Source organism: Pristiophorus japonicus, chromosome 4 (genome assembly GCF_044704955.1).
Source record: "Pristiophorus japonicus isolate sPriJap1 chromosome 4, sPriJap1.hap1, whole genome shotgun sequence".
Taxonomy (NCBI): domain Eukaryota; kingdom Metazoa; phylum Chordata; class Chondrichthyes; family Pristiophoridae; genus Pristiophorus; species Pristiophorus japonicus.
Genome location: NC_091980.1, coordinates 273,657,030 through 273,678,199, shown reverse-complemented (window position 1 = coordinate 273,678,199; position 21,170 = coordinate 273,657,030). Strand labels below are relative to the sequence as shown.

Genomic DNA, 21,170 nt, shown 5'->3' with positions numbered 1-21,170 from the left:
TTTAGTTTGAAGCTTACCCAAAGCAAAATGATGATTTGTAGTCCATGATTTTTAAAAATTCATTGTCGTTCTTACATTAAAAATGTAAATATATGATTGATAATTATGAATAGGAATACAAACATCTTTAAAAAGGTATTTTTAAAGATGTTACTAAACTACATCTAGTTATATAATTTCGGTCTCATTTGCAAGAAAGATTCATTTGCTCTTTGTCCATTGCCTTTCATGCAGAAAGCAACTATTAAATGTGAAAATATACAATTTAAAGGGCTAGCATCCCTTTTCTTCAATTTTCCCAGGCTGTAATGAAAGACTTGTTAAAAAATCAAGAAGTCCCTACTCGGAGATTCTTGTTATATGTGGAAGTGTGCACATCATATATAGTGAGGATGACATACAGGAGTAATACTGATATTGCCAAAAATATCATAAAATGCTGCAGGAACTATATTGCACTTTATAACTCATCCAAGAATTAATTCATGAATAACTGGAACGAATGAATTAAATGTTTAAAAATGTGCACAAAGTTCATCTTTTCATAAAAGGAACTCTGTCTTTCGTATGCTCTCTATATATGTATATGTATATATAACATAATATCAAAATACTATGAATCAAAATTCAAACTTAAAATCTGGATATACACTTTGCTATTGAAATGTACAAGAACTTTAGCATTTTCATTCATTATTGAATCTACTATCACCAAATATACAAATGATCTTGTTCCAGTCCAAACAATTCTAATATATACTCTTTAAATTACTGAACAAAAACAGAGACAAGCTTCAACATGTAGTGTGGCCTAATAAAATTAGGTTGGAAAGGACTGCCCAACAAATCACTTCCCATGTGTGATAAAGTCCCGTGAGAAACAGACTGATTTGTAGCACTCTTGCTGTTTAATACGTTATAACTTTGTGCTTGTATGCACAAGCAGGAGGCTGTAAATTGAACTTAAAATCCAGATGAACACTGTACTCCAGATGTTGTAGACAAGTCGAAAATTCACAGGCGTACTTCTTAAAAGCTCCATTGGAGGCAGTGAGAGCTCGTTATAGCAGTCCATCAGCAGTCTTCTTTTCAAATATTAGTTTTGGCTCCGTGTTAAAAGCTAATTTAACTTTCAAAGTAGCCCAAAAAACATTCTTTGCACATGAAAGAAAGAAATGCAAGACGAGCCTAGGAAGGTTCTTTGTTCGACGCTCTCCAGTGGCAGTTCAATGTGTTTAAGTGCTGTCTTGACACATTGGCAAGTTGACAAAAGTAAACACATTGAACTCGATCATTATTGAGAAACACAAGAAAACAGCATAGAGGGTGAGCACATAAATACCAAGTTTTTTATCCAGTTTCCATCCATTCACGTGGATACCAGCCACCTGGAACCGTAAATATATACAGTTATTACAGCAGAAAGGAAAGGCATTCACCTTATCATGCACCTGTATAAGAAGCTGCCAGTTTTCAACATTTAGATAGCAGGTAGTTTTGAAGATTAAGAATCAATCAATATTTTTCATTCCAACAATTAGTTGTGTTGAGTCCTTAGAATAATGTTCACACTTAAATCAGGAAAACAAAGAAAGCAGTTGGGGAAACATGGAATATGCTGCCTCTGTGTGGAGTAAACTAATGGGGACTATCCAAACTCCATGGGCTAGAACCTCCACTTTTTTTGCATGCTTAACGCCCACTTAACACCCATTTTACTGCTGAACTGACATATAATGCCCATATATCGCCCAGCGTTACTTTCCACACTGATTTAACGCCGAGATTCAATAATACCGCCCACCCACTTTTTTTTTGTCGTAAAGAGCATATTTACCGAAACTAGCGGCTGTGGAGTGGAACTAAGCGGAACTAATCAAAGCGTTATGGACGCCATGTTCCAGATCACATGTTGCATCCATCAAAAGGCTGCTGTGCTTCACCCGCGGCGGAGTCTGGATGTACTCTGCAGGTCGTTGAGTTGATGTGAACATCTCTAAAAACATCTTGACCATACTGTGACCGATTGGAATTGAATATGTGTCTTCGTCAGGACATTCCTTGTTTGTGACCAATCGGTGGAAAACAGAGAACTACTGCAATGGGGCCTATCCTTTCTCACCCTCTCTTGGTGACCAATTACATGCAGCAGACTCGACTGAAGGTATGTTCCACTGCATTATGTGCCCAATGTAAGATGTGACAGACTGATGAGGAGGACCAGACATTACACCTCACGCCAGTACAAGGAGAAGCAGGAATTGTGGATGCATTGATTGTAATTTACCAAAATTCCCTGGATTCTGGGGAGGTCCCAACAGATTGGAAACTACAAATGTAACGCCCCTATTCAAAAAAGGAGGCAGACAAAAAGCAGGAAACTATAGACCAGTGAGCCTAACATCTGTGGTTGGGAAAATGTTGGAGTCCATTATTAAAGAAGCAGTAACAGGACATTTGGAAAAGCAAAACTTGGTCAGGCAAAGTCAATATGGATTTATGAAGGGGAAGTCATGTTTGACAAATTTGCTGGAATTCTTTGAAGATGTAACGAACAGGGTGCATAAAGGGGAATCAGTGGATGTGGTGTATTTGGATTTCCAGAAGGCATTTGACAAGGTGCCACACAAAAGGTTACTGCACAAGATAAAAGTTCACGGGGTTGGGGGTAATATATTAGCATGGATAGATGATTGGCTGACAAACAGAAAACAGAGAGTCGGGATAAATGGTTCATTCTCTGGTTGGCAATCAGTAACGAGTGGGTTGCCACAGGGATCAGTGCTGGGACTCCAACTATTTACAATCTATATTAACAACTTGGAAGAGGGGACTGAGTGTAACGTAGCCAAGTTTGCTGACGATACAAAGAAGGGAGGAAGGGTAATGTGTGAGGAGGACATAAAGAGGCTGCAGGAGTACATAGACAGGCTAAGTGAGTGGGCAAGAATTTGAAAGATGGAGTGTAATGTTGGAAAATGTGAGGTCATGCACTTTGGCAGAAAAAAATCAAAGAGCAAGTTATTATTTAAATGGAGAAAAATTGCAAAGTGCTGCAGTACAGCGGGACCTGGGGGTACTTGTGCATGAAGCACAAAAGGATAGTATGCAGGTACAGCAAGTGATCAGGAAGACCAATGGAATCTTGGCCTTTATTGCAAAGGGGTTGGAGTATAAAAGCAGGGAAGTCTTGTTACAGCTGTACAGGGTATTGGTGAGGCCACACCTGGAATACTGCGTGCCATTTACGTAAATATGGAAACCATTTGGTTTCCATGAAAGGATATATTTGCTGTGGAGGCAGTTCAGAGAAGGTTCACTAGGTTGATCCCAGGGATGAGTGGGTTTACTTATGAGGAAAGGTTGAGTAGGTTGGGCCTCTACACATCGGAATTCAGAAGAATGAGAGGTAATCTTAGAGAAATGTATAAGATTATACAAGAACACAAGAATACAAGAATTAGGAATAGGAGTAGGCCATCTAGCCCCTCGAGCCTGCTCCGCCATTCAATAAGATCATGGCTGATCTGGCCATGGACTCAGCTCCACTTACTCGCCCGCTCCCCGTAACCCTTAATTCCCTTATTGGTTAAAAATCTATCTATCTGTGACTTGAATACATTCAATGAGCTAGCCTCAACTGCTTCCTTGGGCAGAGAATTCCACAGATTCACAACCGTTTGGAAGAATAAATTTCTTCTCAACTCGGTTTTAAATTGGCTCCCCCGTATTTTGAGGCTGTGCCCCCTAGTTCTAGTCTCCCCGACCAGTGGAAACAACCTCTCCGCCTCTATCTTGTCTATCCCTTTCATTATTTTAAATGTTTCTGTAAGATCACCCCTCATCCTTCTGAACTCCAACGAGTAAAGACCCAGTCTACTCAATCTATCATCATAAGGTAACCCCCTCATCTCCGGGATCAGCCTATGAGGGGGCTTGACAAGGTGGATGCAGAGAGGATGTTTCCACTGGTGGGGGAGACGAGAACTAGAGGGCATGATCTTAGGACAAGGGGCTGCCATTTAGAACTGAGACGAGGAGAAATTTCTTCTCTCAGAGGGTTGTGAATCTGTGGAATTCTCTGCCTCAGAGAGCTGTGGAATCTGGGACATTAAATAAATTTAAGACAGAAACAGACAATTTCTTAAATGATAAGGAGATAAGGAATTATGGGGAGGGGTAGGGAAGTTGAGCTGAGTCCATGATTAGATCAGCCATGATCTTATTGAATGGTGGTGCAGGCTCGAAGGGCCTTGTGGCCTACTCCTGCTCCTATTTCTTATGCTCTTATGTTCATTCTTACCTCAACTTGCCCGACACCATCTGCCTTCGGAGACGGCACTTCCACAAAGATCTGCAGCCTGCCAGCACCATCAGTACTGCACTGTCCGTCAAGGTCAAAGTCACTGCGGCACTGTCGTTCTACGCCTCGGGTTCTTTTCAGGCCACAGCTGGAGACATTTGCAGACTTTCTCAGCATGCCACACATTGCTGCATTAGACAGGTCACTGAAGCCCTGTACGCACACAGGAGGGACTTGATCAGCTTCCCTATGGCCAGGGAGGCACAGAGTGAGAGGGCTCTAGGTTTCTCCAGCATTGCAAACTTTCCCAAGGTGCAGGGAGCAATAGTCTGTACGTACATTGCGATGCGGGCACCTTTTCAGGATGCAGAGGTTTTCAGGAACCGCAAGGGATTCCACTCCCTGAATATCCAACTGGTTGTCGACCACCAGCAAATTATACTGGCAGTGAATGCTCAATTTCCGGGCAGCATCCATGATGCGCACATCCTGCGTGAGAGCACTGTATCTGACTTGTTTAACAATCAGCCACAAGGTCAATGCTAGATGCTTGGTGGCAAAGGATATGGCCTTGCCATCTGGCTGATGACCCCGCTGCATGATACCCACACCGAAGCCGAGAGGTGATACAACGAGAGCCACAGAGCAACTCGCAATATCGTTGGAGTGCTGAAGCAGCACTTTAGATGACTGAATCACTCAGGATACGAGCTCCAATACCACCCTGAGCTCAATTTGTAGTGGTGTGCTCCATGCTGCACAACTTGGCTATCAGGAGGGGGCAAGAATTGCCTGATGAGACTGACAATCTACCTCACCAGAGAGAGGAAGAGGAGTGTCATGTATTCAACCAGCATTGTAACCCATGTATAATCTGACCTAAGTTGTACACTGTGAGAACACTGACCACTAGGTAGTGAATGTGTGGGAGACACTCCTAAGCTGGACCTTCAGATATAAAAGGGGAAGCTCCACCCACTTCCTGCACTTGAGTGCTAAGGAATAAAGGACAGGTCACAGACTGACCTTCTCTCAAGCATGGGTCTCGTGTGCATTTCTACTGTATAGTAAGGACCTATCAATGGCGACGAGAAACTGAGATTTAAACCATGCGAGCATGGCCACTAGCAGAACAGACGAGAAGTAATGTGTTAAGGAATGGTTGGGACAGAGATTCAACATTGTTAAAACAGCACACAGTTCTCCAGGCAGACAAGGACAATCGGACATGCCCCAACATGTAGTCGAACCCAGAGGGGGAGTTCAACAGAGACAATGGCAAGTTGAACGGCGATTCACGCCATTGCAAGGGACAATGCGGCCAGTAATGGGGCCATCAACACCTGTTAATGGTGCACTCGAGGACAATCACAGGGGCAGTCAGGGATGATCGACTGGCAAGGGGCCTTTTGTTTCCAACAACAGCTCATGTTGGAGGTGTGGAGGCACACACTCAGCCGGAGTTTGCAGAGATGAGCAAAATACCTGCAGAAATTGCAGAAATGAACGCTGGGGAAATCGCTGGAAGCTGAAGTTCAGCGAGTTCATGTGGAGCACGTATACAGTTCATACACCAGGACGCCACCAATAATGATGAAAGTGCTCCTCAATGGCATCCCAGTATCAATGGAGCTAGACATGGGGGCCAGCCAGTCCCTGATGGGTATCAAACAGTTCAAAAAGTTGTGGGCGTCCAAGGCCAGGAGGCCAAAATTATCGGCGATTGACGCACAGCTACGGACATACACAAAGGAGATCATTCCGGTGCTAGGCAGCGCCACGGTAGTCGTGACCCACAAAGATTCGGAGAACAGGTTGCCACTCTGGATTGTCCCAGGGGACGGTCCCGCACTACTGGGGAGGAGTTGGCTTGCTGTCATGAACTGGAAATGGGGCGATGTCAATGCAATCTCCTCTGTGAAGCGAGTATCATGCTCACAGATCCTGGACAAATATGACTCATTATTTCAACCCGGCATCGGCACTTTCATGGGGCGCCAAGGTAGTGATTCACATAAACCCGGACGCCAGGCCAGTACACCACAAGGCCAGAGCGGTGCCGTACGTGATGCGGGAAAAGATAGAAGGCGAATTGGACCACCTGCTGAGGGACGGCATCATCTCGCCAGTCGAATTCAGTGACTGGACGAGCCCAATTGTGCCGGTGCTCAAGGCGGATGGGTTGGTCAGGATATGTGGTGATTACAAGGCCACCATCAATTGGGTGTCACTCCAAGACCAGTACCCGCTACCGAGAGCGGAGGACCTCTTTGCGACGCTATCCGGTGGCAAACTTTTTTCAAAATTGGACCTGACTTCAGCTTACATGACCCAGGAGCTGGCGAGTGAGTCGAAGAAGCTGACCACCATCACGACACACAAGGGGTTGTTTGAGTACAACAGATGTCCGTTCGGGATTCACTCGGCCGCCGCGATCTTCCAACAAAATAAGGAAAGCCTCCTTAAGTCGATTCCAGGGACGGTGGTTTTTCAGGACAACATCCTCATCATGGGTTACGATACTGAAGAACACCTCCACAACCTGGAGGAGGTGCTACGCAGACTGGACCGGGTAGGTCTGCGACTGAAAAAGACGAAGTGCGTCTTCCTAGCTCCAGAGGTAGAATTCTTGGGGATGAGGGTAGCAGCAGACGGGATCAGCTCTACTGCGTCCAAGACGGAAGCGATCCAGAGAGCACCCAGACCCCATAACACGACGGAGCTGCGTTCGTTCCTGGGGCTCCTGCACTATTTTGGTAACTTTCTTCCCAAATTGAGCACGCTGCTAGAGCCGCTACACGTGCTCCTACACAAAGGTCGCGAATCGGTCTGGGGGGATAGCCAGGAAAGGGCTTTTAATAGCACGCAATTTGTTATGTTCCAACAATCTGTTAACGCTATACGACCCATGTAAGAAACTTGTGTTAACGTGCGATGCGTCGTCCTATGGTGTCGGGTTTGTGTTGCAGCATGTCAATGCCAAGGGTCAGTTACAGTTGGTAGCTTATGCCTCCAGAAGTCTGTCCCAGGCAGAAAGGGGCTACGGGATGGTAGAAAAGGAGGCGCTCGCATGTGTATATGCGGTAAAGAAAATGCACCAGTACCTGTTTGGCAGGAAATTTGAGCTGGAGACAGATCACAAACCCCTAACGTCCCTTTTGGCCGACAAGGCCATAAATGCAAACGCATCGGCCCGCATACAGAGGTGGGCACTCACGTTAGCCGCCTATGACTACACAATTCGGCTCAGACCGGGCACCGAAAACTGCGCCGATGCACACAGCAGGCTCCCACTAGCCACCATTGAGGGGGCATCCGAGCATGCTGCTGAGATGGTCATGGCTGTTGAAGCTTTCGGAAGCGAAGGCTCACCCGTGACAGCCGATTAGATTAAAGTCTGGACAAATAGAAACCCGCTATTGTCTCTAGTCAAGAAATGTGTCCTGAATGGGGACTGGGCATGCCCTGAGGAATTTAAACCATTTCACAGGCGCAGGGATGTACTCTCAATTCAGGCCGATTGCCTACTGTGGGGAAACCGCGTAGTCATGCCCCAGATGCGCAGAGAAGTGTTCATCAGAGAACTCCATAATGAGCACCCGGGCATTGTCATGATGAAGGCAATTGCCAGGTCACACGTTTGGTGGCCAGGGATAGACGCAGATCTGGAACTTTGTGTTCGCAGGTGCAACACGTGTGCCCATCTAGGCAAAGCGCACAGGGAAGCCCCCCTTAGCCCCTGGTTCTGGCCCGCCAAGCCTTGGTCACGCATCCATGTGGACTATGCAGGTCCTTTCATGGGAAAAATGCTTTTGGTTGTAGTAGACGCCGACTCCAAATGGATCGAGTGTGACATTTTAAATTCAAGCACATCCTCTGCCACGGTAGAAAGTCTACAGGCAATGTTCGCCGCCCACGGTCTACCAGACAATTGGTCAGCGACAATGGCCCGTGCTTCACAAGCACTGAATTCCACGACTTCATGGCAGGCAATGGAATTAACCATGTCAGAACGGCACCGTTCAAGCCGGCCTCAAACAGCCAGGCAGAACGAGCAGTGCAGATAATCAAACAGGGGATGCTCAGAATCCAAGGGGGTTCCCTACAAATCCGCTTATCACGCCTCCTGTTGGCCTACAGATCCCGACCACACTCGCTCACAGGGGTTCCACCCGCAGAGCTGCTAATGAAAAGGACGCTCAAAACCCAGTTATCCCTTATACACCCCACCATGAAAGAAATTGTCGAGAGCAGGCGCCAGTCACAATGTGACTACCATGACAGGAATGCGAGGGCGCGATGTATTGATGTAAATGACCCTATTTTTGTCCTCAACTACGCTGCAGGGCCCAAATGGCTCGCAGGCACTGTGATTGCCAAAGAGGGAAATAGTATTCTGGTAGTTAAACTTACCAATGGACAAATCTGCCGCAAACATGTGGATCAAACAAAAAGGAGGTTCAGCAACCCCATAGAAGAAGCAGAGGAAGAACACGATGTGGAGTTTACTCCACCACAGGTGACCGAACACAGGAACCAAAGGGAGGAGAGCCCAGTCACTGTGGGCAGTCCGGATAGGCCTGAGGCATCGCAAACAGCAGACACTCAGGCCAGCGCCCAACAACCGGAGCCCCAACTCAGGCGCTCTGCAAGGGAGCGTAAACCACCAGAGAGACTCAACCTGTGATCCCAATAAGACTTTGCGGGGGAGGGGATGTCATGTATTCAACCAGCATTGTAACCCATGTATAATCTGACCTAAGTTGTACACTGTGAGAACAATGACCACTAGGTGGTGAACGTGTGGGAGGCACTCCTAAGCTGGACCTTCAGATATAAAAGGGGAAGCTCCACCCACTTCCTGCACTTGAGTGCTAAGGAATAAAGGACAGGTCACAGACTGACCTTCTCTCAAGCATGGGCCTCATGTGCATTTATTCTGTATAGTAAGGACCTATCAAGGAGGATGAGGAGGCAGACGCTGACATCGGCCCACACAATCAGGCTGATGCTGAAGCCATGTCCCCGCCCCCCTGTAGACCGCATGAAAGGGCCTGTGGTGGCATGATAGCTGCAAGAGCCTTACGTCAGGAGCTCATCAATGATGGCTTTGCCTGAAAGAACGTTGGTGTTATTTCCAAGGCTGACACACTGCTGGGTGTGCAGGTCATACATCAATGGTGGGCATCACCTTAGTGACAGTTAAAGTTTAAGTTGATTGAAGTTAAGTGTGCTTACACCCTTTGATGTTAAGGAATCACCAGCGTGTAACGGTGCAGCTATCTGAGTCAAAACGCTACAAGGTTTTGTTAAATAAAAAACATTTAAACCGAACATTAGTCAGAATGCATTAATATTTCTGTACAAACCAACCCCCCCACCGCCCCCCCACCCCCCCACCGCCCCAGCTCCCCACCTCTACCCATTCCCCTCCTGACTCCCAGCCGCCTGGCCGAGGAGCTTCTTAGGCGATGCTCCATTGCGGGAGGGGGTGGCGGCCGAAATGCTGCTTGGATGGATACCGGAGAAGACGGTCCCAAGGTGGGAATGTGCTCTGAGCCAGAAGCAAGATGTTGCTCTTGGCTCTCATGTGTGGATGGCAATGGGGGTGCGGCATCTTGGGTGCAGTGCCGCGCTCCTGGACCACTGGGAGCCCTCTGCCATCAGTATTCCTGGCTACCAGCTCCAGGGCCTCCTCCATCCCTTCCATGTTATATCTTATTTGTTGGACAAAAACTTGGTGCCAACAATGTTCTTGGTGCTTAGTAAGCTTTTTGCTGCTGGTGAATCTCCCTCGTGCCTCCTACAACAGCCAGACAAGCACACACCACAGCCACACACACTTTCAGTGCCTCTGAGCTCCTCTCTCTGTCTCCTCTTCTGCGCATGTCATGATGACCCTTGAACTCCTGAATCGCGGGAATCGAACGTTGCCATGCCGTTGCTAAGGATGGCTACACTTTAAGGCAGAAGATCAAAAAAATGTAATGCTAACCCCCATTTCAGATCACTCGCGGTAATGCCCATTTTCAAAAATGGAGACTAGGTGCTTTGCGAATGGGCGAGAAGCCGGCGATCTGAAAACCCTTTTTTAATCGCCCATGCAGGAAATATCGCCCAGCACAAAAGTGGAGGTTCTAGCCCCATATTAGCCACAATCTCTGACAAACTCCCCAATTATACGAAAAATGTCATGTTTTTAAAAATAAAATTCCGTTAACGCTCAAAATGAATGTAGGTCTTCATTATCAGAAAATAATTCTGATCGACCCAACAGGCATAACAACCAGCAGGGAAAAAATTACAATTGGCCAAGCAAAATGCATTATGGTAAACCTTTCTGCTTTTTAGTGCATGCATTTATATTATTCATTTGAAATTGCTGGCCAATCAAATACTGTAGGCCACACAATGGTTCTGTTGGGAGCATGGAAATATCATGCAATATAAAGCTACTGGTTATGAAACGTCAGATACATTTTCTGAAGTTTTGCATAAATACTGTTGGAGGCAGGCGGGAGGGCAGGGTTACATTGCAAATTCTTCTCTCAGAAGATTAAATAAATTGGATAGTGTCTGAAATGAGACAAGTCTAACATGGTTTATACCAGGAACCGGGATCTTTTCTCAATGTTGACTCTGGAAGGCTGTAAAGTGCCTAATCGAAAGATGAGGTGCTGCTCCTCAATCTTCCGTTGACATTCATTATAATAGTGGAGGAGGGTGAGGATAGAGGGGGAGTGGGGCAGAGAATTAAAATGACAAGCGACCGGAAGCTCTGGGTCACGCTTGCGGACTGAACAGAGGTGTTTCGCAAAGCGATCACCCAATCTGCGTTTGGTCTCCCAATGTAGAGGAGACCGCATCATGAGCAGCGAATACACTATACTAAACTGAAAGACGTACACGAGTTCCGGACTCAACATTGAGTTCAACAATTTCAAATCATAATCACTGCTCCTATTATTTCAGACAGCAACTGGTGGTAATGATTCTGCTGTTGCCATTTACACCTCCTCTAGACCCATTTTTTGTTTCTTTTCTTGTCCCATTACCACTCCGTTTTGCTTTTCCCCATCATTCCTTTTGTCATTTAATCACTCCTGCCTTCCACACTATAAAAACATAAGAAGTAAGAGCAGGAGTAGGCCATTTGGCCCCTCGAGCCTGCTTTGCCATTTAATATCATAGCTGATCTGATCTTGGGCTCAGCTCCACTTCCCTGCCCGCTCCTCATAAGCCTTCACTCCCTTATCGTTCAAAAATCTGTCTATCAGAAATTTTCTCCAATATTGGGAAAACCGAAGCCATTATCTTTGGTCCCTGTCACAAACTGCGTTCCCTAAACAATGGACTCCATCCCTCTCCCTAGCATCAATCTGAGGATGAACAAGACTGTTTGCAACCTAGGTGTCTTTTTTGACCTTGAAATGAGTTTCCAGCTACATATCCGCGGCATAACTAAAACCGCCCTTTTCCGATTCCGTAACATTGCCTGCCTCCGCCCCTCCCTCAGCTCTTCTGCTGCTGCAACCCTCATTCATGCCTTTGTTACCTCTAGACTTGACTACTCCAACTCACTCCTGGCCGGCCTCTCACATTCCACACTACATAAACTTGAGGTCATCCAAAACTCAGCAGCCCGTGTACTAATCTGCACCAAGTCAAGATTACCCACCACTCTGCTTTCTGACCTACATTGTCTCCCAGTTATTAAATGCCTCAATTTCAAAATTCTCATCCTTGTTTACAAATCCTTCCATGGCCTTGTCCCTCCCTATCTCTGTAATCTTTTTCAGCCTCACAACCCCACAAGATGTCTGCACTCCTCAAATTCTGTCCTCTTGAACATCCCTCATTATAACTGCTCAACCATTGGTGGCCGTGCCTTCAGTTGCCTGGGCCCTAAGCTCTGGAACTCCCTCCCTAAACCTCTCCGCCTCTCTACCTCTCTTTCCTCCTTTAATACGCTCCTTAAAACCTAGTTCTTTTAAACAAGCTTTTGATCATCTGCCTTAATTTCTTCTGTGGCTCGGTGTCAAATTTATCTGTTTGTCTGTAACACTGTTGTGAGCGCTTTGGGATGTTTTACTACATTAAAGGCGCTATATAAATAAAAGTTATTATTATTGTTATCTCCACATTAAATATATTCAATAATCCATCCTCCACAGCTCTCTGGTGCAGAGAATTCCACAGATGTACGACCCTCTGAGAGAAGAAATTTCTCCTCATCTCAGTTCTAAATGGGTGACCCCTTATTCTTAAACTATGCCTTCCCTTATTCTTAAAATATCACTTCCCTTTTGTTCTTTAGTTCCCCCACCCCTCTTTCCCTGCCTCTGTACTTGCTTGAAACTGTTAAATCTCTAACTTTTTCCAGTTTCAATGAAAGGGCGTCAACCTGAAACATTAACTCTGCTTCTCTCTCCATTGATGCTGAGTATTTACAGCACTTTCGGGTTCTATTTCAGATTTCCAGCATCAGCAGTATTTTGTTTTGGTATCATTAATGTCTTCACTTAGGTTCATGTGCCTGTCCAGAAAGAAAGGATTAAAGTGACTATGCTCTACTCCTGTTAATTCAGTCGCATCATTGAAAGTTGCATCATTTGAATTGCGCCATCAAAACCTCCTGTGCCTTTTTAATGCACATTGTTTAATTTTAATTACTGGATTCTTCAATTTCTGACACAAAACCATTTTGAATTATCAGGTGTAGACCGTAATGGCTGTTTGACTTTTTCGGAGGGTCTGGGAATGTCACATTGCCTGGCGGAACTGGTTTTCCATACATGGCCAAAGATCTCTGGGAGGACCGTGCTCCAGCTGGCAAACGGCCAGAGCTGGGTCATTGAATGTATTTAAGGTGGGGATAGACAGATTTTTGAAAGATAAGGGAGTCAAGGGTTATGGGGAGTGGGTGGGGAAGTGGAGTTGAGACCAGGATCAGATCAGCCATGATCTTATTGAATGATGGAGTAGACTCGAGGGGCCAAATGGCTTACTCCTGCTCCTTTTTCTTATGTTCTTATGTTATTATGTTGTAATGGAGAACACAGTGAGAGGGAAGATTGTGCATAGCCTCTTGCCTGCCCACAGAAATCGAGGTGCTTCTGCTGTAGGGAAGGTAGGGGTGTATGTTCATTTTTATTGAGCTTGATCTTCTCAGAAGCGATATGGGTAGTGTGTTCTCTCTCTCCAGTTGTTGGGTAGTGGTAAGGAAAGGAGTTTAAAAATGGGCCAAAAATTCATCTTGGGTGGTGGCGCAGAAGGGGCGATATCGGATTGGCCGCCCGTTATATGCAGCACCTGATTGACTGAAATCGAAATGAATATTAGGCACTGCGTATACTGGGCCGCCGATCTGATAACGCCCATTCTGCGCCACTGCCTGAGAGGGATTTATAGCCCCAGTAGAAAGCTGTAGTCGGAATAATGAAACACTATACCCAGACATCAGTAACTACAGAATAATTGCAATTCTACAGCCTCTCTTGTGCAATAATTTTTTCCTCATTTTAATTTTTCATGTAATATTGACAGTCAGGTAGAAGACACCACATGGAAGTTTTACAATGTAACGTGAAAATTGGATCAGAAAAGAGACTTTCTTTAAAGAGATCCTACTCAAAGCTCAGCACCTGTAAAAGAAAACTGAGAGGAAGCGGTCGTTTTCTTCAACTGCCACTTTGTGCATGATTTTAACATTAACATTTTCTTTGCACCAGATAAGGGAAGGAGACATTTGGTGTAACACAAGTTACTAACAAAGTGTACCACAATCTGCGTACTCATGGTCGCTAGTGCATTTAATGGCACATAAGCCAATTTAAAAGGATGTGCTCGAAGCAAGTCACAGAGTTCGTGTAAAGAAATGGATAAATGCACCATACGGTCTCAGTATTGCATCATATCAACCAAGCTGTCCCGGTTCAATCTGCAATCTGCAGATCTGGAGTTGAGTGATCTGGGCTGCATTGACAGTCGAGGTGCTACAATGTGCCGCAGTGCCCTGAGCTCAGGAGGAGAAGTGGGAGAATGATGAGCCAGGGGGTTTGATTCATGATAGTGGGCCCGTACCCAACTCTGCAGAGTGCAGACATCAGGTGAGGACAGAATCGGGTATACCTGTGATGTCCTATTATGGTTGAATAGCTAGCTGGCCCTCAATATTCAGGCACAGAGTTTGCTTCCAGAGTGGAGTTTTAGCATTAGCTAGGAGCCTAGCAAGAGGCCCATGGACAGCAAACCAGTTGTTGCAGGTGCAAGATCCATCACATTTGATTGAACAAATCAAAGAGAGTAATACTGTGTGTAGAGATATGCATACAGAGGTATGTTGACTGCACAGATTTTCTAAAACTGATTTGTGCATCTCACAAATTGATAAGTACGGGCATTAGATTCTATTACAGATCTTGGACTGATAAATAGAGACATAAAATTGGTAAGTACAACTGGCAGAATGCAAAGAATTCTTCAGCCTCCTAAATACTGTTTAATAGAGACATAGAATATTGTTTTCAGATACAGCTAGTGGTAAATTCTTAATGATGCCCCTGGAGAGGTGCATGAGACTCCTAAATGCAAGACTGCCAAACTGTTAAATTCAACATTCAATGATAAACAACCCTCAGAATAGATAATCAAGTACTTAGCTTGTTAAAATGCAACACAACGACCGAAAGCTCAGTAATAGAGCTCGCAGTCTGCTGAATACAACTCTCCAACTGGTGAATGCAGCCATTAGCCTGATGAGTACAGCTCCCAACCTAATAAATACACCATCAGGCTGATGAATACCGCTCTCAGACTGGGGAATGTAGTCGTTAGACTGATAAATACAGCCCCCAACCTAATATATCAAAATGAGGAATACAGCTCTCAGACTGTCAATTACACCCATCAGTCTGCTAAATATAAAATGTGTGAGAGAATTAGGACTAGAGAGGATGCTTAACTGCTCCAAGCAAATCTTGATGTGTTTGGGAATTGGACCCGTGTTTAGAAAATGATGTTTAACTTAAAAATGTGTTGTGTTTTGTGCATGGGCAGGTCAAATGCTACACATATCCATCTTACAGGGAAATGAAATAAAGCCAGCGGTGAAAGAAAAAAATCTGGTTATTTTAGTGCATCAATCTCTAAAGGTTCATGACGAATGCCATGAAGCCATTGCTAAAGCCAATAGGTTTCTAGGGTGTATTCACAGGACGATTCAATATAAAACAAAGCATACCATTTTGTCCTTGTACAAGACCTTGGTTAGGCTTCAGTTAGAACACTGTGCCCAGTTTTGGTCTCTTCACATGGTGGAGGATATCGAGGCCTTTGAAAGGGGGCAGAGGAGGGCCCCAAGAGTCATTCCCAGTTTAAAGCACATTAGTTACCCAGATAGGCTCAATGAGCTGGGTCTCTACTTTGGAGAAGCATAGATGGTAGAATTCTTTATTAAGATGGAGAGTGACACAGTTAATTCAGAAACTAGGGTCCTGAACTTAAGGAAAGATAACTTCGATGGTTTGAGGCGTGAATTGGCTAGAATAGACTGGCAAATGCTATGTAAAGGGTTGATGGTGGATAGGCAATGGCAAACATTTAAAGATCACATGGATGAACTTCAGCAATTGTACATCCCTGTCTGGAGTAAAAATAAAATGGGGAAGGTGTTTAAACGGGGTTAACAAGGGAAATTAAGGATAGTGTTAAATCCAAGGAAGAGGCATATAAATTGGCCAGAAAAAGCAGCAAACCTGAGGACTGGTAGAAATTTAGAATTCAGCAGAGGAGGACAAATGGTTTAATTAAGAGGGGGAAAATAGTTTCCCTTCAGAGAAGAAGCTTGCCGGAAACATAAAAACTGACTGCAAAAACTTCTATAGATATGTGAAGAGAAAAAGATTAGTGAAGACAAACGTAGGTCCCTTGCAGTCAGATTCAGGTGAATTTATAATGGGGAACAAATAAATGGTAGACCGACTGAACAAATACTTTGGTTTTGTCTTCACGAACAAAGACACAAATAACCTTCTGGAAGTACTAGGGGACCGAGAGTCTAGTGAGAAGGAGGAACTGAAGGATATCCTTATTAGGCGGGAAATTGTGTTAGGGAAATTGATGGGATTGAAGGCCGATAAATCCCTGGGGCTTGATACTCTGCATCCCAGAGTAAATAAGGAAGTGGCCCTAGAAATAGTGGATGCATTGGTGATCATTTTCCAACAGTCTATCGACTCTGGATCAGTTCTATGGACTGGAGGGTAGCTAATGTAACACTACTTTTTAAAAAGAGAGGGAGAGAGAAAGCGAGTAATTATAGACCGGTTAGCCTGACATCAGTAGTGGGGAAAATGTTGGAATCAATTATTAAGGATGAAATAGCAGCGCATTTGGAAAGCAGTGACAGGATCAGTCCAAGTTAGCATGGATTTATGAAAGGGAAATCATGCTTGACAAATCTTCTGGAATTTTTTAAGGATTTAGCTAGTAGAGTGAACAAGGGAGAACCAGTGGTTAGGTGTATTTGGACTTTCAAAAGGCTTTTGACAAGGTCCCACACAAGAGATTAGTGTGCAAAATCAAAGCACATGGTATTGAGGGCAATATACTGGCATGGTTGGCAGACAGGAAGCAGAGAGTCGGGATAAACAGGTCCTTTTCAGAATGGCAGGCAGTGACTAGTTGGGTGCCACAGGGCTCAGTGTTGGGCCCCCAGCTCTTTACAATATACATCAATGATTTGAATGAAGGAATTGAGTGTAATATCTCCAAGTTTGCAGATGACACTAAACTGGGTGGCGGTGTGAGCTGCAGGGTGACTTGCACAGGTTAGGCGAGTGGACAAATGCATGGCATATGCAGTATAATGTGGATAAATGTGAGGTTATCCACTTTGGGGGCATAAACGCGAAGACAGACTATTATCTGAATGGTGGCAGATTAGGAAAAAGGGAGGTGCAATGAGACCTGGGTGTTATGGTTCATCAGTCATTGAAAGTTGGCATACAGATACAGCAGGCGGTGAAGAAGGCAAATGGTATGCTGGCCTTCATAGCTAGGGGATTTGAGTATAGGAGCAAGGAAGTCTTACTGCAGTTGTACAGGCTCTTGGTGAGGCCTCACCTGGAATATTGTGTTCAGTTTTGGTCTCCTAATCTGAGGAAGGTTGTTCTTGCTGTTGAGTGAGTGCAGCGAAGGTTCACCAGGCTGATTCCCGGGATGGCAGGACTGACATATGAGGAGAGACTGGATCAACTGGGCCTTTATACACTGTAATTTAGAAGGATGAGAGGGGATCTCATGGAAACATATATGATTCTGATGGGACGGGACAGGTTAGATGCGGGTAGAATGTTCCCGATGTTGCGGAAGTCCAGAACCAGGGGACACAGTCTTAGGATAAGGGGTAGGCCATTTAGGACTGAGATGAGGAGAAACGTCTTCACTTGTTAACCTGTGGAATTCCCTCCGCAGAGAGTTGTTGATGCCAGTTCATTGGATATATTCAAGAAGGAGTTAGTTATGTATCTTACGGCTAAGGGGATCAAGGGGTATGGAGAGAAATCAGGAAAGGGGTACTGAGGGAATGATCAGCCATGATCTTATTGAATGGTGGTACAGGCTCAAAGGGCCGAATGGTCTACTCCTGCACCTATTTTCTATGTTTCTATGTTTCTATGTTTCAGGAGTGATTGATTGAATAATAATGAAGGGGCTGGATTTATGTTTTATATCGATCAATTAGTTCAACTCGTTAAGTTAAGTCAGGTTATATAAAGGCAAAACCAGGTTGGAGGTTAGGCATTTTTTCTTTCCCCAGAGAATCGAGGATGTGTGGAGTAGGCTGCCGGCTGGTGCAGTGAACACTGATTCGCTGAATTCTTTCAAGCGAGAGCTGCATCTGTGAGATCAACAACAACAACTACTTGTATTTATATAGCGCCTTTAACATAATGAAATGTTCCAAAGCACTTCACAGGAGTGTTATGAGATACAAATTTGACACTGAGCTGCACAAGTAGAAATTAGCGCAGGTGACCAAAAGCTTGGTCAAAGAGGAATGTTTTAAGGAGTGTCTTGAAGGAGGAAAGAGAGGTAGCGAGGTGGAGGGGTTTAGGCAGAGCTTGGGGCCTAGGCAACAGAAGGCACGGCCACCAATGGTTGAGCAATTACAATCAGGGATGCTCAGGCGGGCAGAATTAGAGGAGCGCAGACACATCTCGGGGGGTGTGGGGCTGGAGAAGATTATGGAGATAGGGAGGGGCGAGGCCATGGAGCGATTTGAAAATAAGGTTGAGAATTTTGAAATCGATGCGTTGCTTCACCGGAAGCCATATGTAGATCAGGGAGCAGAGAGGTGATGGGTGAGAAGGACTTGGTGCGAGCTAAGGACACGGGCAGCCGTGTTTTGGATCACCTCTAGATTACATAGGATAGAATGTGGGAGGCAGCCAGAAGTGCATTGGAATAGTCAATTCTGGAGGTAACAAAGGCATGAGGGCTTCAGCAGCAGATGAACTGAGGCAAGGGCGGAGACGTGCGATGTTACGAGGTGGAAATAGGCGGTCTTAGTTACGCTGCGGATATGTGGTCGAAAGCTCATTTCAGGGTGAAATATGACACCAAGGTTGCGAACACTCTGGTACAGCCTCAGACAGAAGTTGGGGAGAGGGCTGGAGTCAGTGGCTGGGTAACAGAGTTTGTGGCGGGGACCGAAAACAATGGCTTCGTTCTTCCCAATATTCAATTGGAGAAAATTTCTGCTCATCTAGAACTGGATGTTGGACAAGCAGTCTGACAATTTAGAGACCGTGGAGGGGTCGAGAGAAGTGGTAGTGAGGTAGAGCTGGGTGTCGTCAGCATACATATGGAAACTGATGCTGTGTTTCCTGATAATGTTGCCAAGGGGCAACATGTAATGAGAAATAGGAGGGGGCCAAGGATAGATCCTTGGGGGACACCAGAGGTAACGATGTGGGGGTGGGAAGAGAAGCCATTGCAGGTGATTCTCTGGCTATGATTAGATAGATAAGAATGGAACCAGGCAAATGCAGTCCCACCCAGCTGGACGACAGTGGAGAGGCGTTGGAGAACGATGGAGTGGTCAACCGTGTCAAATGCTGCAGACAGGTCCAGGAGGGCGAGGAGGGATAGTTTGCCTTTGTCAGTCACAAAGGATGTCATTTGTGACTTTGATGAGTCATTTCGGAACTGCAGCAGGTGCAGAAACCGGATTGGAGGGATTCAAACTTGAAATTATGGGAAAGATGGGCATGGATTTGGAAGGCGACAACATGTTCAAGGACTTTGGAGAGGAAAGGGAGTTTAGAGATGGGGCGGTAGTTTGTAAGGACAGAGGGACCGAGGGTCGGATTTTTGAGGAGAGGGGTGATGACGGCAGATTTGAGGGAGAAGGGGACAGTACCTGAGGAGAGCAAACCGTTAACAATGTCAGCTAACATGGGAGCCAGAAAAGGAAGTTGGGTGGTCAGCAGTTTGGTGGGAATAGGGTCAAGGGAGCAGGAAGTGGGTCTCATGGACAGGATGAGCTCGGAAAAGTCATGAGGGGAGATCGGAGAGAAACAGTAGAAAGATGTGACGTCAGGACTAGGGCAGGAGGCTTCCTTAGAGGAAGTTTGACTCGGTGGGGTAGGGGAAGGAAGTGAAGAGGCAGAGGCAGCTGAACGGATGGTCTCAATCTTAGAGACAAAGAAGTCCATGAGCTCCTCACACTTATTGTCGGAGGTGAGGGTGGAGACTGGGGAGAGGGGTTTAAAAAGATGGTTATTAGTGGAGAATAGAAGTCGGGGTTCATCTTTACATTCCAGAATGATTCTGGAATAGTGAGCGATTTTTGACAGACAAGGGCAGGACCTGATGGTGATTTATGTGGTCCAGCCAGATCTGCCGGTGAATGACTAAACCAGTTGTCCGCCATATCCATTCAAGTCTACGTCCCTTGGACTTAAGGGAGTGAAGATCAGGGCTGTACCGGGGGAATGGCCTGGGTGAGAGAGAGTAATTGTTTTAACAGGAATTAGTGCATTAAAGGTGGTGGTGAGGGTGTGATTGAGCAGATCGGTAGCTGTAGAGATGTTATGGTGAATGGAGGGCCAAAGATTGGACAGTTGGGTGTTGATAAGTGCAGTTGTAAGAGAGTCAGGAGAGAGTTTTTGCCAGGGGCGGACACAGAAGGAGGTAGGGTTCGGGGGATGGGGAGGGGGGCGGGGGGAAGGGGGGGGAATGGTGGTGGTGGAAGAGGGATGTGGGTGGAGAGCGACGCGAGGAAGTGTTCAGAGATGGCCTTATCGGCAATCACCTCGTACAAGAGATAGGTATCCTGTAACCTAAAGCGAGGCCAATGTGATCTCCTAGACTAGTTCTGATTGCCTAAGGGGCCGGAGAGGAATTTTCCCATTTTTTCTTCCTTTATTGAGCTGGATTTTTATCTTACGTTTTGCTTCTCCCAGGAGATTACATGACTTCAAGTCCGTGATAAGTGTATGTATTGTGATGGATCAGGCATCGCAACTGTCTGATGGACCAGTAGGTCTTTTCCTGTCAGCCATTTTCATATGTTGATATGGAATAACAGAACTTTTGGTATGTGAGCTAAATATAATCGTTACTGTATTAAACATAGTTATGTTATTCAGTACTGAATACATTCCCAACTATAGTTTTCACACTGCTATAACTGTGCTTACCTTTTGTAAAGCCATCACGGAAAAGACTTCTAAAATAAGTAACAGCAGATAGCTCTCTGCTTGCACAGTCGCCATATTCCAGTTTAAGACCAGCATTTGCACAAGTACTGTCAATGCTGCTCTGGGACTGGCCAGCAGAAAGCACAAGATGAGACTCA

The 21,170-nt window shown here is 45.4% G+C and overlaps 1 protein-coding gene across 1 annotated transcript in view; it reads right to left on the bottom strand.

Moving 5' to 3' along the window:
• Positions 1 to 1,157: 1,157 nt before the first annotated feature.
• Positions 1,158 to 21,170, bottom strand: part of slc24a4b (solute carrier family 24 member 4b) — a 372,991-nt gene continuing 352,978 nt past the window's right edge. Inside the window, exon 16 of the mRNA XM_070877549.1 lies at positions 1,158 to 1,388. Coding sequence (XP_070733650.1) covers positions 1,236 to 1,388 — 153 coding nt within the window. The 3' untranslated portion in view covers positions 1,158 to 1,235. The remainder of the gene's footprint in view (positions 1,389 to 21,170) is intronic.